At 38.3% G+C, this 19,098-nt stretch overlaps 2 protein-coding genes and 1 pseudogene across 9 annotated transcripts; 1 reads left to right on the top strand and 2 right to left on the bottom strand.

The window, feature by feature from the left end:
* The first annotated feature begins 245 nt into the window (after positions 1 to 245).
* Positions 246 to 5,439, top strand: LOC148862497 (uncharacterized). 6 transcript variants are annotated; one of them, XR_016110158.1, is made up of 7 exons: positions 246 to 419; positions 1,953 to 2,123; positions 2,998 to 3,087; positions 3,244 to 3,363; positions 3,447 to 3,523; positions 4,596 to 4,856; positions 4,949 to 5,439. XR_016110158.1 is itself a non-coding variant. In XM_088979100.1 (6 exons), exons 1-5 carry the CDS (start codon positions 246 to 248, stop codon positions 3,495 to 3,497), a joined length of 606 nt encoding a protein of 201 aa, XP_088835226.1. In that variant the 3' UTR covers positions 3,498 to 3,523; positions 4,318 to 5,439. The 6 variants fall into 6 exon arrangements, 4 of the variants coding, with proteins under 4 accessions (XP_088835226.1, XP_088835227.1, XP_088835228.1 ...); XR_016110159.1 differs by having other exon boundaries at positions 4,696 to 4,856; XM_088979100.1 differs by having other exon boundaries at positions 4,318 to 5,439.
* A 1,627-nt stretch (positions 5,440 to 7,066) lies between these two features.
* On the bottom strand, positions 7,067 to 9,225 carry LOC148862498 (pentatricopeptide repeat-containing protein At1g08070, chloroplastic pseudogene; annotated as a pseudogene). The gene has a single exon (XR_016110157.1). The product of XR_016110157.1 is annotated as a pentatricopeptide repeat-containing protein At1g08070, chloroplastic pseudogene (transcript).
* Positions 7,628 to 18,845, bottom strand: LOC148862499 (uncharacterized). Of its 2 annotated transcripts, none has more exons than XM_088979099.1 (11): positions 18,508 to 18,845; positions 14,619 to 14,728; positions 12,190 to 12,258; positions 11,866 to 11,981; positions 11,702 to 11,756; positions 11,316 to 11,436; positions 11,054 to 11,101; positions 10,569 to 10,663; positions 10,249 to 10,416; positions 10,063 to 10,159; positions 7,628 to 9,829 (listed from the first exon to the last, which is right to left on the bottom strand). In XM_088979099.1, exons 1-9 carry the CDS (start codon positions 18,599 to 18,601, stop codon positions 10,321 to 10,323), a joined length of 804 nt encoding a protein of 267 aa, XP_088835225.1. In that variant the 5' UTR covers positions 18,602 to 18,845; the 3' UTR covers positions 7,628 to 9,829; positions 10,063 to 10,159; positions 10,249 to 10,320. The 2 variants fall into 2 exon arrangements, with proteins under 2 accessions (XP_088835225.1, XP_088835224.1); XM_088979098.1 differs by lacking the exon at positions 18,508 to 18,845 and adding an exon at positions 14,884 to 15,000.
* Between the last annotated feature and the right edge of the window lie 253 nt (positions 18,846 to 19,098).

Here is a 19,098-nt window from a genome sequence, read left to right on the forward strand (position 1 = left end):
TCCTTTCTGATGAAAAAATTCACTTACAAACCCCTCGATCAGAATAAAGTAAAATAATGATCCTTGTCCTATCAGTATTGGAGACCTCTCTCTGCGACTCTGCCCCCCCCTCCTCCTCCCCTCTCTCTCTCTCCGAGGCTCTGAGTTTGTAGAGCTTAGAAAGACTCCATTTTCCTCTTGTAGCTAGGACGTCAATCGATTAGAATCAGAGGAAACTGAAAAACAATCAATAGTTCTTGCAAAAAATGGATCATTCGTTATGGGGGCATTTACCGCTATTGTTGAGATCGAACTCTAAAGAATCGGTCGAGTACATTCTACAGAGTCTATGGAGAACTCGGAAGACTGGTCTCGACGCCGCCGAGCGCCATATCATCGGAGAAATCCTCCAACTTCCAAATGACAGTGACCTCGACCCCGTAAGTTCTCTTCAATTCTTTCACTTCCCCAAGGACCTCCAACTTCTCTCTCTGTGTGTGCTTTGAAAGTGCTCACTCTTTAAGTGGTAGTACTCATGGACAAACTTTTTTTTTTTTTGGTAAGTAAAGGATCTCATTAACCAGAAGAAAAAAACAAGACTACAACCCAAATAACAAGCGCACTCAACACACACACACAAGCAACACCACAACACACAAAAACTAAAACCCACACTACACCAGGAACGGAACAGGAACACAGACAAAGGCCAGACATTTGTAACTGCATCAAAAGGTTGATTAGAGATGGGATTAACAGCAGATTGTGAATGAGTGAATCGCTTTCTATAACCAAGTTTCAGAAGCCAAGTTATAATACATCCTTCCCTTATGGCAAAAAATTCAGCATAATCAGCAGAAGAAGCACGATAGGGACCATATTTTTCCAACATAAAAGACCTATTTGAATCCCTGAAAACAACACCAAAACCATCAACACCATTCTTGATGAAACTTCCATTCATATTTGCATTTACAAGAGCATACCCTGGCCTTTGCCAAAAAACAGTTCCATATTGCATATTTGCTCTGCTACCCCTAAATCACAGAAGTTTGAGATTTTGCCTCTGCCCCACCTACCCGAACCAGAATCAATAAGTTCTTTAACCCATTTTAAGTCATTTGGGTTAACCCTAGGACCATAAGGTTTCAAGTTTGGCATTTTTTTTTTCAATACAAGGGTCATTTTTTTTGATAGGTTTCAATCCACGGGTCATCCTAAATACTAATTTGATCACCTTTTGTTGCTTGCAACAAGCCCCACTTCAAAGGACATCCCTCCCTCCTAGTAAACTCCTGAAGCCCAAATGAGCATTTCTTGGGAGTTTGAAGAGACCAAAAGCTCATACTCTTTAAGTACCTCCCTTCAATTAGGTTAGGCCACAGACTGCCTTGGTTAGTACAAAATCTCCAAGCAAGTTTTGCCAAGAAAGTTTTGTTGAAAACTTGGGGGAAAGCCCAATGGTTTTCTATATACAAAAATATCCGGATGCAAGTGTAAGCACTGGTTATAATTCTATTCTCAAAAGTATAGGCCAGATAATTGTTAGGGAAGATTCTCTTGTTTCGGTAAACCAAATGTAGCGTTGGAATTTAAGAAAAACTAGAAAACCAAATGTAGCATTGGAATTCTTTTCAACTATTCACGTAGAATCAAGTTCCCTTTTATTAGCTTCTCAAAGTTGAAGAGGCCAGTGGACATTTGATTAAAATCATGAATTGTATTAAATCGACTTGAAATTGTATAATCATTTGATTGAGTGAACTCTTAGTAGTTTCTAAACCAAGCATAAAAAAGGCAATTACATTGATGTAGAATACTAACTGTTTTACTAAAGTTTGACTACATGATTTTTCCGTTGTCGGTTTCTTTAATGTTGTCACTACATATCTTTTTCAACGATACTTAGTTGTATTCTATTTGCAATCAATTCCATTTGGAATCCTACTTATCTTGCTTTTTATGCTATACAGCTTTTGGTATGCCTCCGTGTATTGATCCGGAGGTGTGCTTATGAAAATGTTAATAAGGATGAGATTCAAAAACTCTTTCCTCCTGAGGTCTCACCTGAACTACAAAGACTTCTAATACTTTTGCTGCAAAAGTTTCAAAGGGAGTGGAGGGATGATGCACTCAAGGATCAGGTATAGGATTTCAGTTACTGTATCTGTTTAGAGTAGTGTAGTTCATTAATGATGAATAGTTGGTATCCAGTTTTTCTTTTCTAATAAATTTGTCTTGTTACTTATAAAAAAAATAATGATGAATAGTTGGGGTGTCCAATTCATCCTGCCACTGCCAACGCCATAGGTGGTGAGCATGTACATATCGGCTCTGCCCAGGTGATATTTGGAGCCAAGGGTCAAGTGAATGGATGGTCTAACTCAGTCATATCATTTTTACTATTTGACCTATACTTTTTCTCTAAGAACAGTCATCCTTATGTTTTCTGACCATCAAAGCTACTGGATGGATGGGGCAGTTGGGATCATTGCATTGTGTCAGATATTGGTGGAGGTGCTTTGCTAGTGGGATCCAATAATTTCTTTAGTGCTACATCTGTAGCCTCTTCCTAATGTGCACCATATGCATGGCAGAGTTGGGTGGGCTTGGAGAATATGAATGATGTATTTTCTCTTGTTGAATAAAATGAGATTTAATAATATGTTTTTTTTTTTTTATATTCGAGATTTAATAATATATTGAGTGGCTCAACCCAATTCTTTCATTGCATTTGATCATTTTACTCCTTTAACTATCTCTGTTTTTTTTTATTTTTTTATTTTTTTGATAATTGAACCTTTAACAATCTCTGTTCATCAACGATCATTTTGCCCATATTGATCAACCAACACATCATTGCCTAAAATACAAGATCAATCAACACATGTTACAGGATAAGCAGATAGGATAAACTGAAGTCAAAGAATTTGTTTTTGTAACTTATCATAGCAACATTAACCAATTTGGAGAAACATGATATCTAATCAAGCATATGTTTCTATATCAAATTTCCAGGTTACTATACCACGTTTGAAGGCAATGACATGGAATATGGCAAATCAAGACATAGAATTGACTGACCCTGTTGCTGTTATTAATTTGAAGGTATTGTTGCAAGGAATTTCCTATGAGTTCTATTTGCTTCTGGTCTAATCCTTTTCTGCCAGTTTAGGAAAGTAAAGACTGAAAATTGGAAGTTTGGAACTCCTTTCCAAGAAGTTATGTGATTTATTATGCCCATTAATATGACTTTTTCTGCAGCTTCAGGATGATACACAGTCTCTCCAAGGAGAATCAGATGTGAAGTTCCAATTGACAAAAGATACTCTAGATACAATGTTGAGGTCAATGTACTATATAAGAGACCAGTTATCTAGCATGGTAAGCGTTATTCTTGTCATTTGCTGATGAGCACATGATTTGAATGGAATGCCATACTCAATGGACAAAACTTGTATTGCCAGGAGGAGAATTCAAATGGACATCTTCAAGCCCATGAAACTAGTACGGTATAGTCCATAGGGATTCTTCAACTAGAAGGGTATGTGTCTAGTCACAGAATTAGCTAATGAACACAGATTTCATTATCTAAGAGATCCATCAAGCTAACAGTGGAACACTGAATCATCTAAATGTGTGGACAGTCAGAGGTTGCAAGTTCTGGTGATGCATTTTATAGTGCTAAAAATAGATTAGTAATGTATCACTCAGTTCTTTCTGTGACGTCTGGAATAGTTTATCATTCACAAGTTTGCAAATTTTGATGATACTTTTTCCTGGTTTCTAAAATATCAATACTTAGCACTTCAACTGTGCAGCTCCACTGGCATGTGCTATTTTCTTGTTGATCAAATTAGTAATACCACTTGACTTCTCCATTTTCATATGACAATACGGACACCATACAACTGCATTTTCTTTTATGATTTATAATGATATTCTATTCCTTGAGGAATTGCAATTAGCTGGATGCTTATTTGGTTAATTTAACTGTTATGTATTTCAGCCAAGGGCATAGAATGTTGTTTTTTTTTTTTTTACATTTTAACTTTTAAGGAAACAATGAATAGAATGATGAAATTGTAGGTAAAGGAAGCAAGTAACAAGCGCTTGTTCACAGTGAAAACACAGAAACTGAAACGTTTCTTTATTCAGCCAAGTTTCTAAAAGCAAGGAAAAAGGATCTTGTCTTGGGGGAGGGGATGCTGAAATTGTTAAAAAAAGACCAAGACTGGATCTACCACATAATTTATTGAACAACCAGGCATAAAACCAAAACCCCACCACACCTACGTCTCTCTTTTATCCTTCTCCAACATATTAGTTACTTTTCAGGCCTTGTTTGGATGCCAAATGAAAAGATTCCACAATGGACATTTTGGAGCACCGAGCACAACTTCATGAAAGTGAATCAACTGCAGTTAAAAGGAAACATTGAGATACAGTGAATTATATATCCCAATGTTATATTTCTTGACAGCATGAAATAAATAAATTTCTGGAAACCTTGGCATGTGTGAGAGTGCTATATGAAACTGAAATGAAATGTGCCCCCTTCATGTGGCGTCTGTCCAAGCAGTGCTTCAATGTTTATAGACACTTTCACTATGCAGTTTCTCCGGACACTTTCATTATGCTAAAAGATGATTTGCAGAAGTAAAACTAAGAGAACCAAGCAATGAAGTTCCACTTTTGGTCTGTTCCCATCCGAAGGTACGCGGAGAAGAACAATGTTATCAACCACAGGACCGCATGAAACAAGATCTCTGCTCCGAATCTCGTTGAAGCTAACAAAGCTGATCGAAGCTGGATTTGTATCCGTCTTGAATGTCATGGAACAATTCTGGGTTGAGCCGGTCCCGTTGCTCCGCATTGTAAGTTCTGAACAGTATTTCCTACTTGGGACCATACAATCAAGTTTCCTATGCATGCATGAGTCATTAGCGTCTCCCATCATAAATTCCAGGCTATAAGTAGACCCTAGTTCCAGAGGGAGACTCGTTTCGATCCCGGAAGGAGCACCAGAAACAATCTCGATTGCGGCATTCCCTTCTGGAACTGAATAATTTTCAGAGTCTAAATATTTGACCCTTCCTATCACGAACCAGTCATGTAGCACGGAATGTGTCACCTGGATTTTCATCAAGGAGAATGCCCTCCGTGGAGTTTCTCAGGAAAGCTGAACCTGCTTCGAATCCGCTGTTCCATATGAGACTATCAGTAATTTGATCCATCGGATTTGATTGTACGATTAAATGAATGCTACAAAGAGTTTATGTCATTGTTACATTGTTCCAAGACTGACCCAGACGAACTCGAGATTAAGGTAATGTTTGGCATCGATGCTGATTCTTCTTTATTAATTTTTTAAAAATCAGTAAATTTTGTTATTTGGTATCATTTCTGTCATGTAAACTGATTTATAAAAAATTGGCTGAGTCTGGTACCGATTGTTTTTATACTAGAGTTATTATTTAATGCCATGTTGGAGGCCATATCATCATCAAAAAATCGAAATCAACTAGAAATCAGGAAATCATAAAAAAAAAAAGAGTAATTCCTGAAAAAGGCTGATTTCAAGAATTGATTTTTAGCCGATTTCTTAAAAATAACCAAAATAGGCCAACCAAACAGACATTTCAATTTTCAAGCGGATTCCTCTAATGCTGATGTGGCTCCGGCGTGGCAGTGATTTTCAAGAAATCATCATCGATCCAAATATCACCCAAGCTCGAATTCCACATATCCTATTAAATGAACAGTTGCTATGACCGCCAGTGAAGGAGAGATTGAGAACTACGTACCTCCGTATGATCTCGGCATCCCTAACCTCTTGAGAATAAACGTATCAACCACAGGCCCGCAGGTATTATCAGAGTCCCAATCAGTCGGTTCGCTTCGAATCACTAGGTTGACAAGTTCGTCATCGTCACGGCCACTCTACCCCCCTAAATGGAGACTATGGCTTTCCCAAGTCTCCGTTCCATATCGTTTCTCCAAGGTGAACAGTCTCGACACACCAGGCACAGAAATATTGACAGCGACTGTGGTGGAGATAGAACAATTCTGGCCTAGTCCTGGAGCAAGGGTGATTGTGAGAACATAGTAATCGTAGTCCTCCTTGGTTGCTCTAAATGTCTGATTGATCTTGCCATGAGGACCCAACTTTATTGCGTGACCATTCCCCGGTAACAACATATTGGGGCCAGCCATTACATACCGGACTGTACCTTCGAAGGTCCAGCCAGGAATGCTGTTGGTTTCAGTTAAGAGCATGAAAGGAGTGGTGGGGTGGGCAGTAATATTGCGCGGTGAAGATTCAAAGTCTGCATTCTGAAGTAGATCTGCAAAAGATGGTAGTTTAATTAGTTGGCCGCAGCTTCAATTTTTTATGGGAACTTCAGAGACTAGATAGTATTTTCCCAGCCTTCTTGTTTCTAAATTCTAATAGTCTGAGAATTGCTACCAAAAAAGAAAACAGTAGGAAGTGGGCTATTGAGGACTTACCAGCTGCATATGCCACTACTGCAAGGAGTGGGAGAAAGAACTATTGCTAGCTTCATGGTTTGCCCCTAAAGAGCAAGCAGGCAGGCCACATGGAATTGGAGATAGGTTGACTTTATATATGTAAGTAGTACAGTGTACACTGTACACAAAATCCGACTTTGGCCTTGAAGCAGAGTTGCTTAAGCCTTAAAACGTGGGAAATCCAATGGGATCTAGTCAATAAGCCCAAATTGATAGGTTGGTCATTTTGGCCAAGCTTTTCATAACCCTCAATATAAGTAATGGAATATAGCATTCCTTTTATTGTTTACATCTCCATAGGATGGACCAGCAAGATCCACCCTTTTCATTCAAGCTCAAGGCAAACTGCCTGTAGTATCCAACCACCTTCGTTACTCCTTGTGAGTATCCTGTTTTTCTTCATATTTTGTGCTGCATTCCTTCCCTGGACAAACCATTTTGGGGCGGAAGAGGTGAACTTTTGTTAGGGTGGTATTTCATTTTCATTAGAAAATGGATGTCTGTTATGTATATTTTTTTATTCCACTAACCCAAAGGAAATACAAAGAGTCAAAGAGATGAAACACAAACTCAAGATTAAAAAAGACCCATACCCTTATTTTTCATTTCCATGAAGCTACACCATAAAAGAATGTTAAGTAAGTGAAGAATGAGATTGCAGAATGACAATATAAAGACAATTGGATAAATATTCTGAAGAGCTAGTCTGTATATCATTTACAAGAATAAATTTACTGTATAAAGTATAAACCATGTATTCTGCCCAACTCGTCTCTGGCTAATTCCAGGCGCTTTGAACAGCTTTCATATCTCTCGATTGTCCTGACCATGGACACACAAGTTGGAGAAGACCCAAACCTTCCTCAAAGTACTAACAGTTGCTGACAATTTTAACCCTACCGATGCTTGCAGTTCTACAGCCAGAGGCATTCTGATCTGGATGTGAATGCCACGCAGTCTTGCTAATTGAAATAAAGAAAACCTGCATATCCTTATTCAGCAATCAGCATGCATTTCAATGGTTAGAAGGCTCAAATCCAAAGGGAAGAACTCTTCCAGCTCCTTTCGGTTATCTGAAAAACCTCGACCACCAATAGTAAAAGATAAACATGACAAATGATAAATAATAAATTGGTAACTTCTTATTCTTGCATTACCCAGATTGCCAGTCATCTTACATTTCCCGGATGAATGAATTTTGTACATTAACCTTCTTGTTTCTTATAAATGGAAATATTAGCAGATATGAAATATATTAGGCAGTTAGTCATCACCATCCACAAGACTCCACCCAGGTATCTTCTTCAAACCCCCATCTTTCATCACCTTCCTCAGCCTCAGAACATCCTCCCACCTGCCAGCCTCAGCATACATATTAGACAGAACAACGTAAACCCCATGATTGTTTGGTTCCAGAACAAGAATCTCCTTCACCACTCTCTCAGCAATCTCAACATTCCCATGATTCTTACATGCGCCTAACAAGGCCCCCAGAACCACCACATCAGCCTTCCAAGCCATCCCTTTTATCAAATTCTCAGCCTCTGCTAGTCTGCCACTTCGCCCAAGAAGATCAACCATGCATCCGTAATGCTCAATCTTTGGTTCAATCCCATATTTCCTCTTCATGGAATTAAAGATGTTACGACCAACCTCAAGTAAACCAGCATGACAACAAGCAGATAAGACTCCTACGAAAGTGATATCATTCGGAGCAACCTCTCGCTTATCCAACTGAAAAAAGAGGTCAAGTGCCTCCTCGGCATGCCCATGAACAGCTAGCCCACATATCATGGCATTCCAAGTCGCTGTATTTTTCTCAGGCATCTCGTCAAACAATTTTTGAGTCATCAGGATTGCACCATTCTTGGCATACATGTGTACTAACGCCGTGCCAAGAATAACTCCTACTTCAATTCCCTTTTCTTTTATAAAGAGATGAATTCGCTCCCCCATTTCCAAACAACCCGATCGAGCACAGGCGGACAACACGGAAGCTAGAGTCGCATCGTTAGGTTCAATTCCTTCTGAAACCATCTGATCGAACAGCACCAGTGCCTCATTTGAGCAAAAATTTTGTGCATATCCACTAACCATAGTGGTCCAAATTATCAAATTTCTTTCAGATGCTTCTTCGAACAATTTCCGGGCATCGCTGACGTTGCAGGAAACAGAATAACCACGGATCAAGCCATTAACCACATACAAATCTATGTCCAACCCAAATTTTAGAACATGGGTATGGATTTGTTTACACGATGAAAGTGAGTAACAGTTAGCACAAGCCTTAAGGACGAAAGGGAAGGTGTGCTTACCCGGTATGATCCCCAGCTTTCTCATTTTCATGTAGAGAAATATGGCTTGCGCGGGGTTTGGACTGTCAGCTTGGGCTCTAATGAGGGTGTTCCACATAAAGGAATTTGGTTCTGATATGTGACTGAATAGTTTCAGAGCGTAAGCGAGATCTCCTGAAGGCGAAAGAGCACAGAAGGAGAATATACGACTTGCAGCGTAGTTGTCGTGAATGCGAGCAGAGACGATCATTAGGGCGTGGATTTGTTTGAGTTGGTTCATGGAAGCGCATCTATCAGCAAGAAGTGAGAAGGGTGGCAGCTTTGCCGGATTCTTTGGGGGCGGAATTGTGTGGGAGTGAAATGGGGAGAAAGAGTAAAGCGAATTTTTGAACTTGAAGAGTCGTGGCTTAGGCGGAAACATTCTGGGTTCGGTCGTTGAGCCATGAAAAACTAGCCGTCCAGGTATCAATGAAAAAGGTCGTCCATTTCAGCTGGCGATCGAACTTGAATGGATCATCCGATGGGTTGGTTTAGGGATTCGATTTCGATCCTTGTGTGCTTGTTCAGACTCCACTCTAGAGGCAGGCTTTCATTAGCAAGTTAATGCTTGTGCCTTGTGTAGTGGCTCGGACTTCCGGAGTCAGATTTCAATAGGTAAGGACGCAAGGTAACTCGAAAGGCTTACATACAGGGGCACTTTGGTAAATAAAGTTACGAGGCATTTGCCTGGTCTATTCTCATGTGTAACAATTGCGTTAATGGCTTGATTTAACACCATTATCAGAGCTTCAAGTATCACGTATCTTTGTAGAGGTAATGCACAAGCAGAATCACTGTAAGTAAACCAACTTTGCTTAGCTAATTGATAATCTCTGTGCTCTCTTTTGAACCATAATGATAGCCATTTTAATGTGCTTTAAAGGTGCAAATACAATATGCAATCCAACCGGCGGCTTATGCCATTGACTTATTGATACAAACGCATCTCAAAACTATCCATCTGCATCTCAGTAGGTTTGGAAGATCTAAGTACAAGCACAGGGAAGTAAGTATTAGGCAACCGCAGATACATCTAACAACCAATGTCCTCTGAAACAAGCACAATGCAACAGCAAAAGAAAGATGCCTAAATATCCTATGCACTTCAATTCGAGTATTCGAAATGGTTAACAGCTAATTTTATTTCTCAGATCTGAGTGGCAAATTATTAATTTCCATTCAAAGTGAAAAAAAAGAAAGAAAAAGAAAACAAATAAACCTTAAATTTCCTTCAGACTTCTAGTATGGAGATACTTGAGTGGAGCTGTAACAGCTAAGCAAAACTTCCATAACCTTCTCAACCACCACACCACCACCTACAATTATAGTGGAAAGTAGCAATGAAAGATAAGTGAAATTGTTTGATTCCGAAAGGAGAGAGAGAGAGAGAGAGAGATGCACGCACCTAAATGTAATCTAAATCTAAATGGATCAGACCAATCTAGACATTCTTGCTCTTCTTTCCTGCAAACTATATTCAACAGAGAAGGCCATAGGATGGCATGTCTTCTATGCGTAGGACTTCATCTGAAAGTTCTCTCTCCAGCTGAGCCCGAGTAGATTTCAAGACATCCTAATCAAATGTAATAATTTGATTTTGGATTAAAATCAACATGAGCCAGACAATGAAGCCAGAAGAGCAAGTTACAAAAACATCCAATGAAACTGCAGAAAAACAAGCCCAAACTAAATTGCATACTACTATGAAACCATAATGCAGCTTACATTGAACTCCATGTATGTGGCATTCTTCTCCAACCACTGTTTGTCCATAAGCACAAAAGCCACACAATAAAGCAAATCGAATGCCCATTCATTCTCTGAATAGAGGAAGAAAATATGATTTTTTTTTTCAAAATTAGGAAATCATGTGAAATTTTCTTTATCACTGTTCTATTTATAGCATGCAGCTTGTAGATGATGCCATACCTTGAACTGTGTATTTAAACCTTTGAAACATTGGATTTTGAGATTGGCATACTGTATGATATCTACAATTCAGGAATGTATATAATTCCAAAAGCCCACTCTAATATTCTAATATGGAAACATGCTGTAAACCGGACTGGAATCCATATAATACAAATATCCCACTTGTGAATTGACAAAACCACACTCAAACTCCACTCTGGCAGTTAATAGCATGTTTCAAAGTAAGAATGTGCTTTCTAAGTTTGTCGGTATAAAATTAATTATTTTTGAGGTCTTACCTGATAACATTTGTATAAAAACATCTCTAACAAGTGTCCTTGGTTTTGCTGCAAAACAAGGTGTCCTACATTACTAACATCACAATTCAATTCGATCAGAATTTTCCAAATTCCATACAAGTATAAAGAGTGGCATTGACCAGTCAAATGATTCAGCAGTGAGCATGTACGATTTTGATAAAGCAAAGCGTATTCTTCATGAAAGCATATTTGAACACAGAGTTTCAAGAAGTCCAACTAGAAGTTGGTTATTGATTCTTACAAGAATCTAGATCTAGCATTTGCATGATCATGAATGTGATGTTCACACCAGCAACGGCAAATGGATACTCCCAAGTAGCTCTCTTTCCCCCTTGCTTGTTTACTAGATGCTGAAAGGATGTCTGCAAAAATAAATAAATGAATGAATGAAAATAACTCAAGAGTGCTTTTTCTCTTTCAGTATATAGAGTTGCAACTTGCAAGAGAGGGAAAAACAATAAAATCCACCAGTTTTCCTATTAATTTAAAATAAATGTCCTGTTTCAAATAATAGTGATAAATGAACAGGAACTGATATGAATAGGCTAAGAGTGTTTTTGCTGCTGTGAAGGATAAAAAATCCATAATTATAAATTCTTAGTTGAGTAGCATAGTCTGGGATCTCACAGAGAATGTCTTTGCAAAGAACAGCAAATTCTCCAAAGAAATGAAGCCAGCTCCTCTGTTCATCAGATAAGTTGCTCATATCAAAGCATAAGCAGAGCTAGAAAACCACCTTTATGAAAGAAGTAAACAATCAATAACAGTAACCATCTGAGAATTAGAGAAACCTGAAATCAGTAGATGGATCTCTGCCCTGCCAGCCCATTTCCTTCCATTGTTCGGATATCAGACCATGGAGCTCCTTGCCAGGGTAAGTAGCTGACCAAAGCGCTCTCAAAGCATCCTGGTGCCATGAATATAGCTTGGTCAATTGTAGTAAAAATAAGTAGGGCACATTAGACAAATTCATCGTTTGATTAAATGCATTTTACATGTTTAGGTTTCAATATTCAAAATTTTTCTTCATTTTTTTCTTTTTTTCAGGGTGTGTTGCTTTTCTTCATACATTGATCCATATAGTTGCAGATGAAAATACATAAAGTATAATGCACCTGGTGATCTGGCCTGGTACCATCAAAGTAAACCTTCATTCGATGCTTCAATCTTTGAAGTCTTTCGTCCTGAAACATGTCCACAACTTATTAATGGAATCCAACAGTGTATATCTATGAAAGTGAGCTGCATAGTATGATTTAAAGTATCAATAGAACGACATCTTTCTATTTACTACCATGAATACTTATCAAGAATCAATAGACATGGAAGAAAGCTACGTTTGAAAATAGTTGATTTCAGAATTTTGGCTTTTTTATTCATTGCATGTTATCCAAAAAAGGAAACAAACAAGAAAAACAATTTACAGACCATAAAGTGGCGGAAAATTCACCCTTATTATAGTCTGTGGTGGTCAGGGCACTGACAACATTGACCACAAAAGGGTTAAACATAGTAAAAAATTTCTGATAATTTTCTTAATAGACATAAAACTGAAGGAAACCTCCCATCAACAATTCTAAATTAACTTGCCACAACCTCCAAGACAATCCCATGTGCTGTAATTTTGACAAAATACATATTTCTACCAAGTAGAAGGAGAAATCCAGGAAACATGTGCAAGAACCCTTGCTAGGTGAATGTCCCAACCACTGTTTCATGCTTTCAAGACCAAAAAACTCTCACTGTCTTAGAGAATTTTACATTCCCTATAAGGACGCCTGATCCTTGTTTCATATAGTATTCATCTATAACCAAAATTTTGCAATTTTCCAACATGACCCACAATTCCTCTGCACATCCTTTCCATACAAAATGGTTGGCTTTTTCAATTTTGTAATTGATGTAGGATCAGCTCAGTTATAATCCTTAGAGAATGTTGAATGGTCTTCTTGATCAAAGTTTTATGGCTGTTGATGGCTGGCTTCTTGAAGGAATAAAAGAGAAAACAGGGAGAGAAATAAGAGAGAAAATACCTGGAATCACTCACAGGGTGCCTAGAATCACTCACCATAGCTAGCATAAGCTGAAGAAAACTCAATATGTTTCATTGCCTTTGTGTAAAACGTCCATACATATTTATCATAATAATCCTACGAGTCAAACTGTTAGACTCATAATAGTCTTAGGAGTAAAGTTGTTAGACCCAATAATCCTAGTAGGATTCAAACTAAGCTGTCATATTCTATTTCAATTCAAAGAAAACTCAATAACTCTAATCCTACTTATGCAATGACTCTGAAATTTTAAACATAAACAAACTATAACTAGACAATTTAAACCCTATCAATGGATCCCACAGAAAATTTCGAAAATGACAAAAATACCCTTGGTATTCAATTCAGTCCAAATCGCAAGTACCATCACTATGGCATATCAGGACCTGTTGTAAGGCCTTCTTCTTTCTAGAATAAGTCTTCAAGGGTGCTGATTGATTCGTATCAGTAATCCACTCTCATGAAAAGCTGACTAATTATATAGGCAAATCATGGACCATACAAGACATAATTAAGGATTCTATGATGCCATTTTTGATTGCTGAAGTGGTATCTTGATTCAACTGCATTTTCCTATTCTTGTTACTCACAATACATAAATTTGGGGCTAATTTATCTAAGTCTATTAACCTGGTAAACTCACTGATAATCTTTTTATGTGGGTAAGAGAAAATCCTTTGTAGAGCAACCCAACTAATTCAGTGAACCTCTCCCAAGGATCATGTTTCGACCTATGGCTGTGCTTAGCATCAACTGTTGCACTAGGACATAGGCATATATAGATTTCCAGAACTTTTTACCAAGACAAGAATCACAAAGTAAATTCCCGCCCTAATTGGCTTGGTTGTCCAGAACTTTCATGACACTCTTTCTCGTTGTATGCTTTAAATTCCATCAGGTCATCAGTTACTCATTCCACCTGGATTGTGATTATTTGGTGTAAGCACTAGAATAATTCCTACTGACTCAAGGAAATATTGACCTGAGCAAGTAAGACAGTCAGAATAAGTGGGAATTACAGAAGCGGTGATAATGATGATCTACATAAGTGGGAAAAGAAAAAGAGAGTCAGTAAGTGACAGAAGGAATTATAAGTTTCACCTATTAGGTTTAGCTTTCTTTTCCAATGATCCACGGGCGTTCAAGTCACAGGTGTTGGTGCTGCCGAACAGACATTTTAGTTAAGAGAATTCCATCTTAGGATCTGAAATAATGTCTGTTTGATTATGTACGAAACCAGTGAAATCATTAGAATTGGCTTCCAATCCATATACTGGGGACTCTGTTCCTTCTTCTCTATTAATTCCAATGAATTACTTCAATGGTTCAACCCCAAAACTGAACAGATTGGAGATAAGTGGAGGAACATGAAATAGGTTGGTAAGAGGCCATTGGCAAAAACGATGGGGGCGGGGCCTCAAAGAACAAATTAAAAATATATATTATAAACAAAAATAGTTCAATAACTCCTGATCACAGAAAATTCTTGCCTGCAAGGGTGTTAAATTAGTGCAAAGCCGCTCATAAGCTCCTTTCCTCTTGAAGCAAATACAAGTTAAACCTCTCCCAATCCATGCCGGCATGTCATTAATTGCATCCTCTGCGAACAACCATTCCATTCTTAGACATTAGTCAAACAAGTTACATTACCAGTGAATTGGATCTCTTTTAATGTATCATGAAAGAAGTAGAAAGGACTCTCAAATGATCAGTGATCAGGTGAACACTCCCAGCTACCTCGGGTAGGAACCATACCAGAGCATTTTATGACAAAAATTTGGTAACAGAGCAGGTGAATCTGATGAGAAACCAGGCGTAGTTGAAAAGAAGAGTGAGTGTAGAAGGGAAACATACAACAATGGTTGAGTGGCACTGCATTCGAATTTATCACGTCCAAACAATCTACGGTTATTATTTCCACCATGCACTTACAGCCTGTGATGGTTGGGCCGCAGTCCAGTGGGTAGCCCATCTGAACTAGTAGCCCTGTTGCCGCCCAAAAAGGAGACGGGATCTGTTCCTAACAAATAGGCGCCTCACATGCACATTCACCGTGGATTGGGAACATCTCCCGTAAATAATAATTAATAAGTGCAGGAGATGTTTTCAATGGTAGGATGTGCGTGTGAGGCGCCAGATGTGAGAGCAGATCCGACCTCCCCTAAAAGAGATACGATTGTACGAATAAAGAGTATAATCACATCGACGCCGAGATGAGATCTTCTGCCAATAAAATACGTTCCGACCTTCTGCCAATTTCATCTAACACCGCACATCCTGGATACATCATAAAGGTAGGACCTGGATGTGTGATTGTGTTGGTGGAGTTGGAACGTATTTTGTTGGCGCCGCCCAGTGGGGCGCCCCCACAAGTGAGGTTTTAAATGGATCATCCGATCCGATTCGATCCTATTTGGTCGAATTCGGATCATCTTTGTTTGAATTATAAAATCCGATTCGGATCCCTTGTTTGATTTGAGCGATATATATTATATGTGTTATATAAATAAATATAATATATATATGTTATTTATTTATTTATAAATATATTATTTATATTATATTTTTGTAAATTTGTTATATTATTTATTTTTTATAAAAACATGTATATATATCACGAAAATAATTAAAAATACTTATATTTTTTTGTTTTTCTTTATTTACATTAATATATTTTATTTTTATTTTAATATTTTATTATTTTTTAAATAAAACAAATCTGATCAAATCAAATATGAATATCCAACTTTCCGATCATATTTGAATTCAGATCCTTGCCTATAAGATCAGATCGAATCCACCATGAATAGTGTCAAAACGGATTTGGATATATCTTGATTTAAATCCAATCTAATCCATTTGCATCCTTGCCCATTATGTCCCACAACACATTCCAACCGTGTATAGAAACATCTCTCAATGACTAGTATGGGAGATGTTCCCAAGGGTCAAAATATCGACACGTATTGGCCCGTATTAGTTTATACGTATTATGCTGGTGGCTTCTCGATATGCCCCTATAGGGGTTGTATCATGTCAGCCATTGGTTCAGAGGTTAGTTAGGCCTTAAACTAGTCCCTTTGAACCAATTTCGAAAAAAAAAAAAATTGAAACATAAAAAAAAGCACTGACACAGGCCGACACACCCGACGTATTAGCTTGTGTCGATATTTAGAACCTTGTGTGGGACCATTGCAAGCCTGCAATTTTATACGGGCTCGACTTGGGTTTTCAGTCCTTGCCCCTTGGGCAGGTTTGGGGTAAAAAATTTGGCCTTTTCATTTTCAAATTGGGGTCGGCTTGTCCAATCTAGACCTGTTCATGGGTCGGGTAGCCTGATGGCCCAGCCCGGCCTGGCTCGCACCTCGATCAGACTTAGACATGTAATTAGGCCCGCGAGCCTGACCTTGGGCCCAAAACACCAAGCTCAATTGTGTGTCAGGTCGGGCTCAGGATTTATCAAAAAAGCGCAACCCGAACCCGGCCTGGCCTGACTCATTTATATAATATAAAATATATAATATTTATTATAATATATATGCATTAATACTTTAATATATATTTTTTATTTTTTCTTTATAAATTTTCTCTCTCTATTCAACTACTTCAGCAACGACATGAGTTAAATACTTCGGGCTTGGGTCCAAGCTTGGGCTTCGGGCTTTTTATGAGAACTAGGCTTGGGCCCAAATTGTAAGTCCGGTGGTCGGGCGGGGCTCAGACTCGATCTCAAGCCTTAAAAAGATCTGTTAATACAGAATAGAAACTCGACCCGATCCCAATCCGGCCCATGAACAGAAGTAACCCAATCCCGATTCAATTTTGTTGCAACTCTAATCCAATCTGATTATATGCATTCATTGAACAATCTAAAATTAGCCCAATCTGAAACCCAACATAAATGCATCAGATTTCAGTGTAGATTGGATCCAGGTTAGACATATTACTTGACCTCGGGCAGTCGGGCTCTGTCTGAACTTGGATATTATACCTTATTTTTTTCTTTGCTTCATAGAACTGTACAACTATAAGTCAAATTGGGATCTTCTTCTCACGGAACGTGCCTCACACCAATCTCACCTCATAATCACATTCTACCCTATATTGAAAATTATCTTCACATAAATAATAAATATAAGTACAGAAGATATCGCTCTATAAGAAACAGATCCGGATTCCACTAAGTCAGAGATCCTAACAACTGAACCACCACCTTAGGCCCCATTTTTAATTCAATAACAGGGTTCCAATCTGATGTCAGGATAAAATTCCGTAACCCAAGAGGCCCTCCGTAGACACACATCTTCTCGGAGGCTGCTGGAATTAATATCAGTCTCGCTTTGTTTTGAGACTTGAGAGTTGCGAGAAACATTGGTTAGGAGACAAAATTCTGATTTCTAACGCCCCTTCTCAGTTTTCTTGGTCAAAGTTACGTGTGTTAAGTCTGGAGAAAGTGAACATTTTTAGATTGTACCGTGTTCGGTCATCAGTTGTGTCATCTTGACTTTGACCGACCCATCAACAAAAGAGACAAACAGTATTACGCTTCGTCCGCATTTTATCCGACAAAATCAGTCCATGGTTCTCAGTTCTCATTCAAGACCAAGACCATGAAATGAAAGGACCTAGCTTAAAGAACACCGGATGCTGCATTGCTGCTGCAATCAAGAGGCCGTTCATGGCGTTTGAACCAGCTGCCTTGATTCATTAGTCTATTTTCATGAAAATACCAGATCTTTTCATTCCGCTGAATATAAGAGAGCTCTCTCTCTTTTTTTTTTTTTTTTTTCAAATTTACTTTTGATATTAAGAATCTTACAAAGTTCAGTGTCAAGTTTCTTATTAAAGAAACCCTAGCTAGGTTCCCTGCCGGATATGTAGCGGCCATCATCTTCTTCCACCAAGCCTGTCGGTTTCTTTTTTTAGGCTGAATTTACCGAGAAAATCACCATGAAACCCTAAAATCTCCATTGGAGTTCATAACTAAGAAAGCAAAAGAGTGCAGGAAATCGCTATATATGGGAGACAGAGAAAACCAATGGACACTAAATAATCCAAATCATCGTCAAACCAGCGTCGTAGAATTTAAAAAGGAAGAAGTAATAAGAACAAACAGAAAGTATATAGTGAGGTTTTTAGGAGAAAAACCGATCCAAGCTAAGGTGCAGGAACACCTCAAAGCTTGCTTAAAAGACGCGATCCAAAGAGGCAACATTGGGAATTACCAATTAACATATATATCGTATTACATGGGGAGATTCATCAAGATCGTAGAGAGAGGCTGAAACTTTACACAGAAAACGCGATCGTATCGTAATAACAAGATCAAAAGAAAAATGTAATAGGATCAAAGACGTGAATGAGTAGAATAGAGAATACCTGAAGAAGCGGAGCCATGAGTGCATTTGGTGGGAGAGAAGGAAGAGAGGGTTCGCATTGCAACGCAGCCACCCTGAGTCCTCTCGATGCTCATTTCAACGAGTGAACACCTCTTCGCCGCTCAAGTTCTGTCTAGAACTCGGATTTTTGTCCGCTCAAAAGTAACAGATGGTCATACTGTAAAGAGTAGACAGTAACTAAAGACAAGAGAGAAAAAGTGAGAGAGAAAGGGAGAAGAGTAAGAAACGTGTTTGGAATCTCCGTCGTTTTCTCTTGCTTGCGGCAATAAGCCTAAGGTTGTCAATGGAAGACGAGTTTTAACTTTTTATGTTATCTCCAATCATCGAATAACGTGAATGCGCGGAATCAAATCACACCCCGGAAATTTAAATGTTTGCTAGTAAATATTTGTCAATATATAAGTGCACCTAGTAATGTTTTTTTTCTTTTTCCTGGTAAAATTTGTACGTGTATAATGAATGTTTTATCGATAAATGTGTCATTGCGATAATAATATTATATCATATATTATCAAATTTATGGGTGGCCTAAATAATAATTTATCTAAGTCTAAAGTATTATTTACTCAAA

The sequence above is a fragment of the Nelumbo lutea genome, chromosome 3 (assembly GCF_056320005.1).
Source record: "Nelumbo lutea isolate HS-2025 chromosome 3, American lotus-T2T, whole genome shotgun sequence".
Taxonomy (NCBI): domain Eukaryota; kingdom Viridiplantae; phylum Streptophyta; class Magnoliopsida; order Proteales; family Nelumbonaceae; genus Nelumbo; species Nelumbo lutea.

What these genes read in the sequence shown, in the direction of transcription:
- LOC148862497 (XM_088979100.1), top strand. Translation starts at nt 246, where the DNA reads ATGGATCATTCGTTATGGGGGCATTTACCGCTATTGTTGAGATCGAAC. An exon ending in ATGATGCACTCAAGGATCAG is followed by an intron (nt 2,124 to 2,997) that starts GTATAGGATTTC and finishes TCAAATTTCCAG; the next exon opens with GTTACTATACCACGTTTGAA. An exon ending in TTGCTGTTATTAATTTGAAG is followed by an intron (nt 3,088 to 3,243) that starts GTATTGTTGCAA and finishes CTTTTTCTGCAG; the next exon opens with CTTCAGGATGATACACAGTC.
- LOC148862499 (XM_088979098.1), bottom strand. Translation starts at nt 14,980, where the DNA reads ATGTTTCCCTTCTACACTCACTCTTCTTTTCAACTACGCCTGGTTTCT. An exon ending in TCTTTGCAAAGACATTCTCT is followed by an intron (nt 11,437 to 11,701) that starts GTGAGATCCCAG and finishes TTATTTTTGCAG; the next exon opens with ACATCCTTTCAGCATCTAGT. An exon ending in CCACATACATGGAGTTCAAT is followed by an intron (nt 10,417 to 10,568) that starts GTAAGCTGCATT and finishes ACATTTGATTAG; the next exon opens with GATGTCTTGAAATCTACTCG.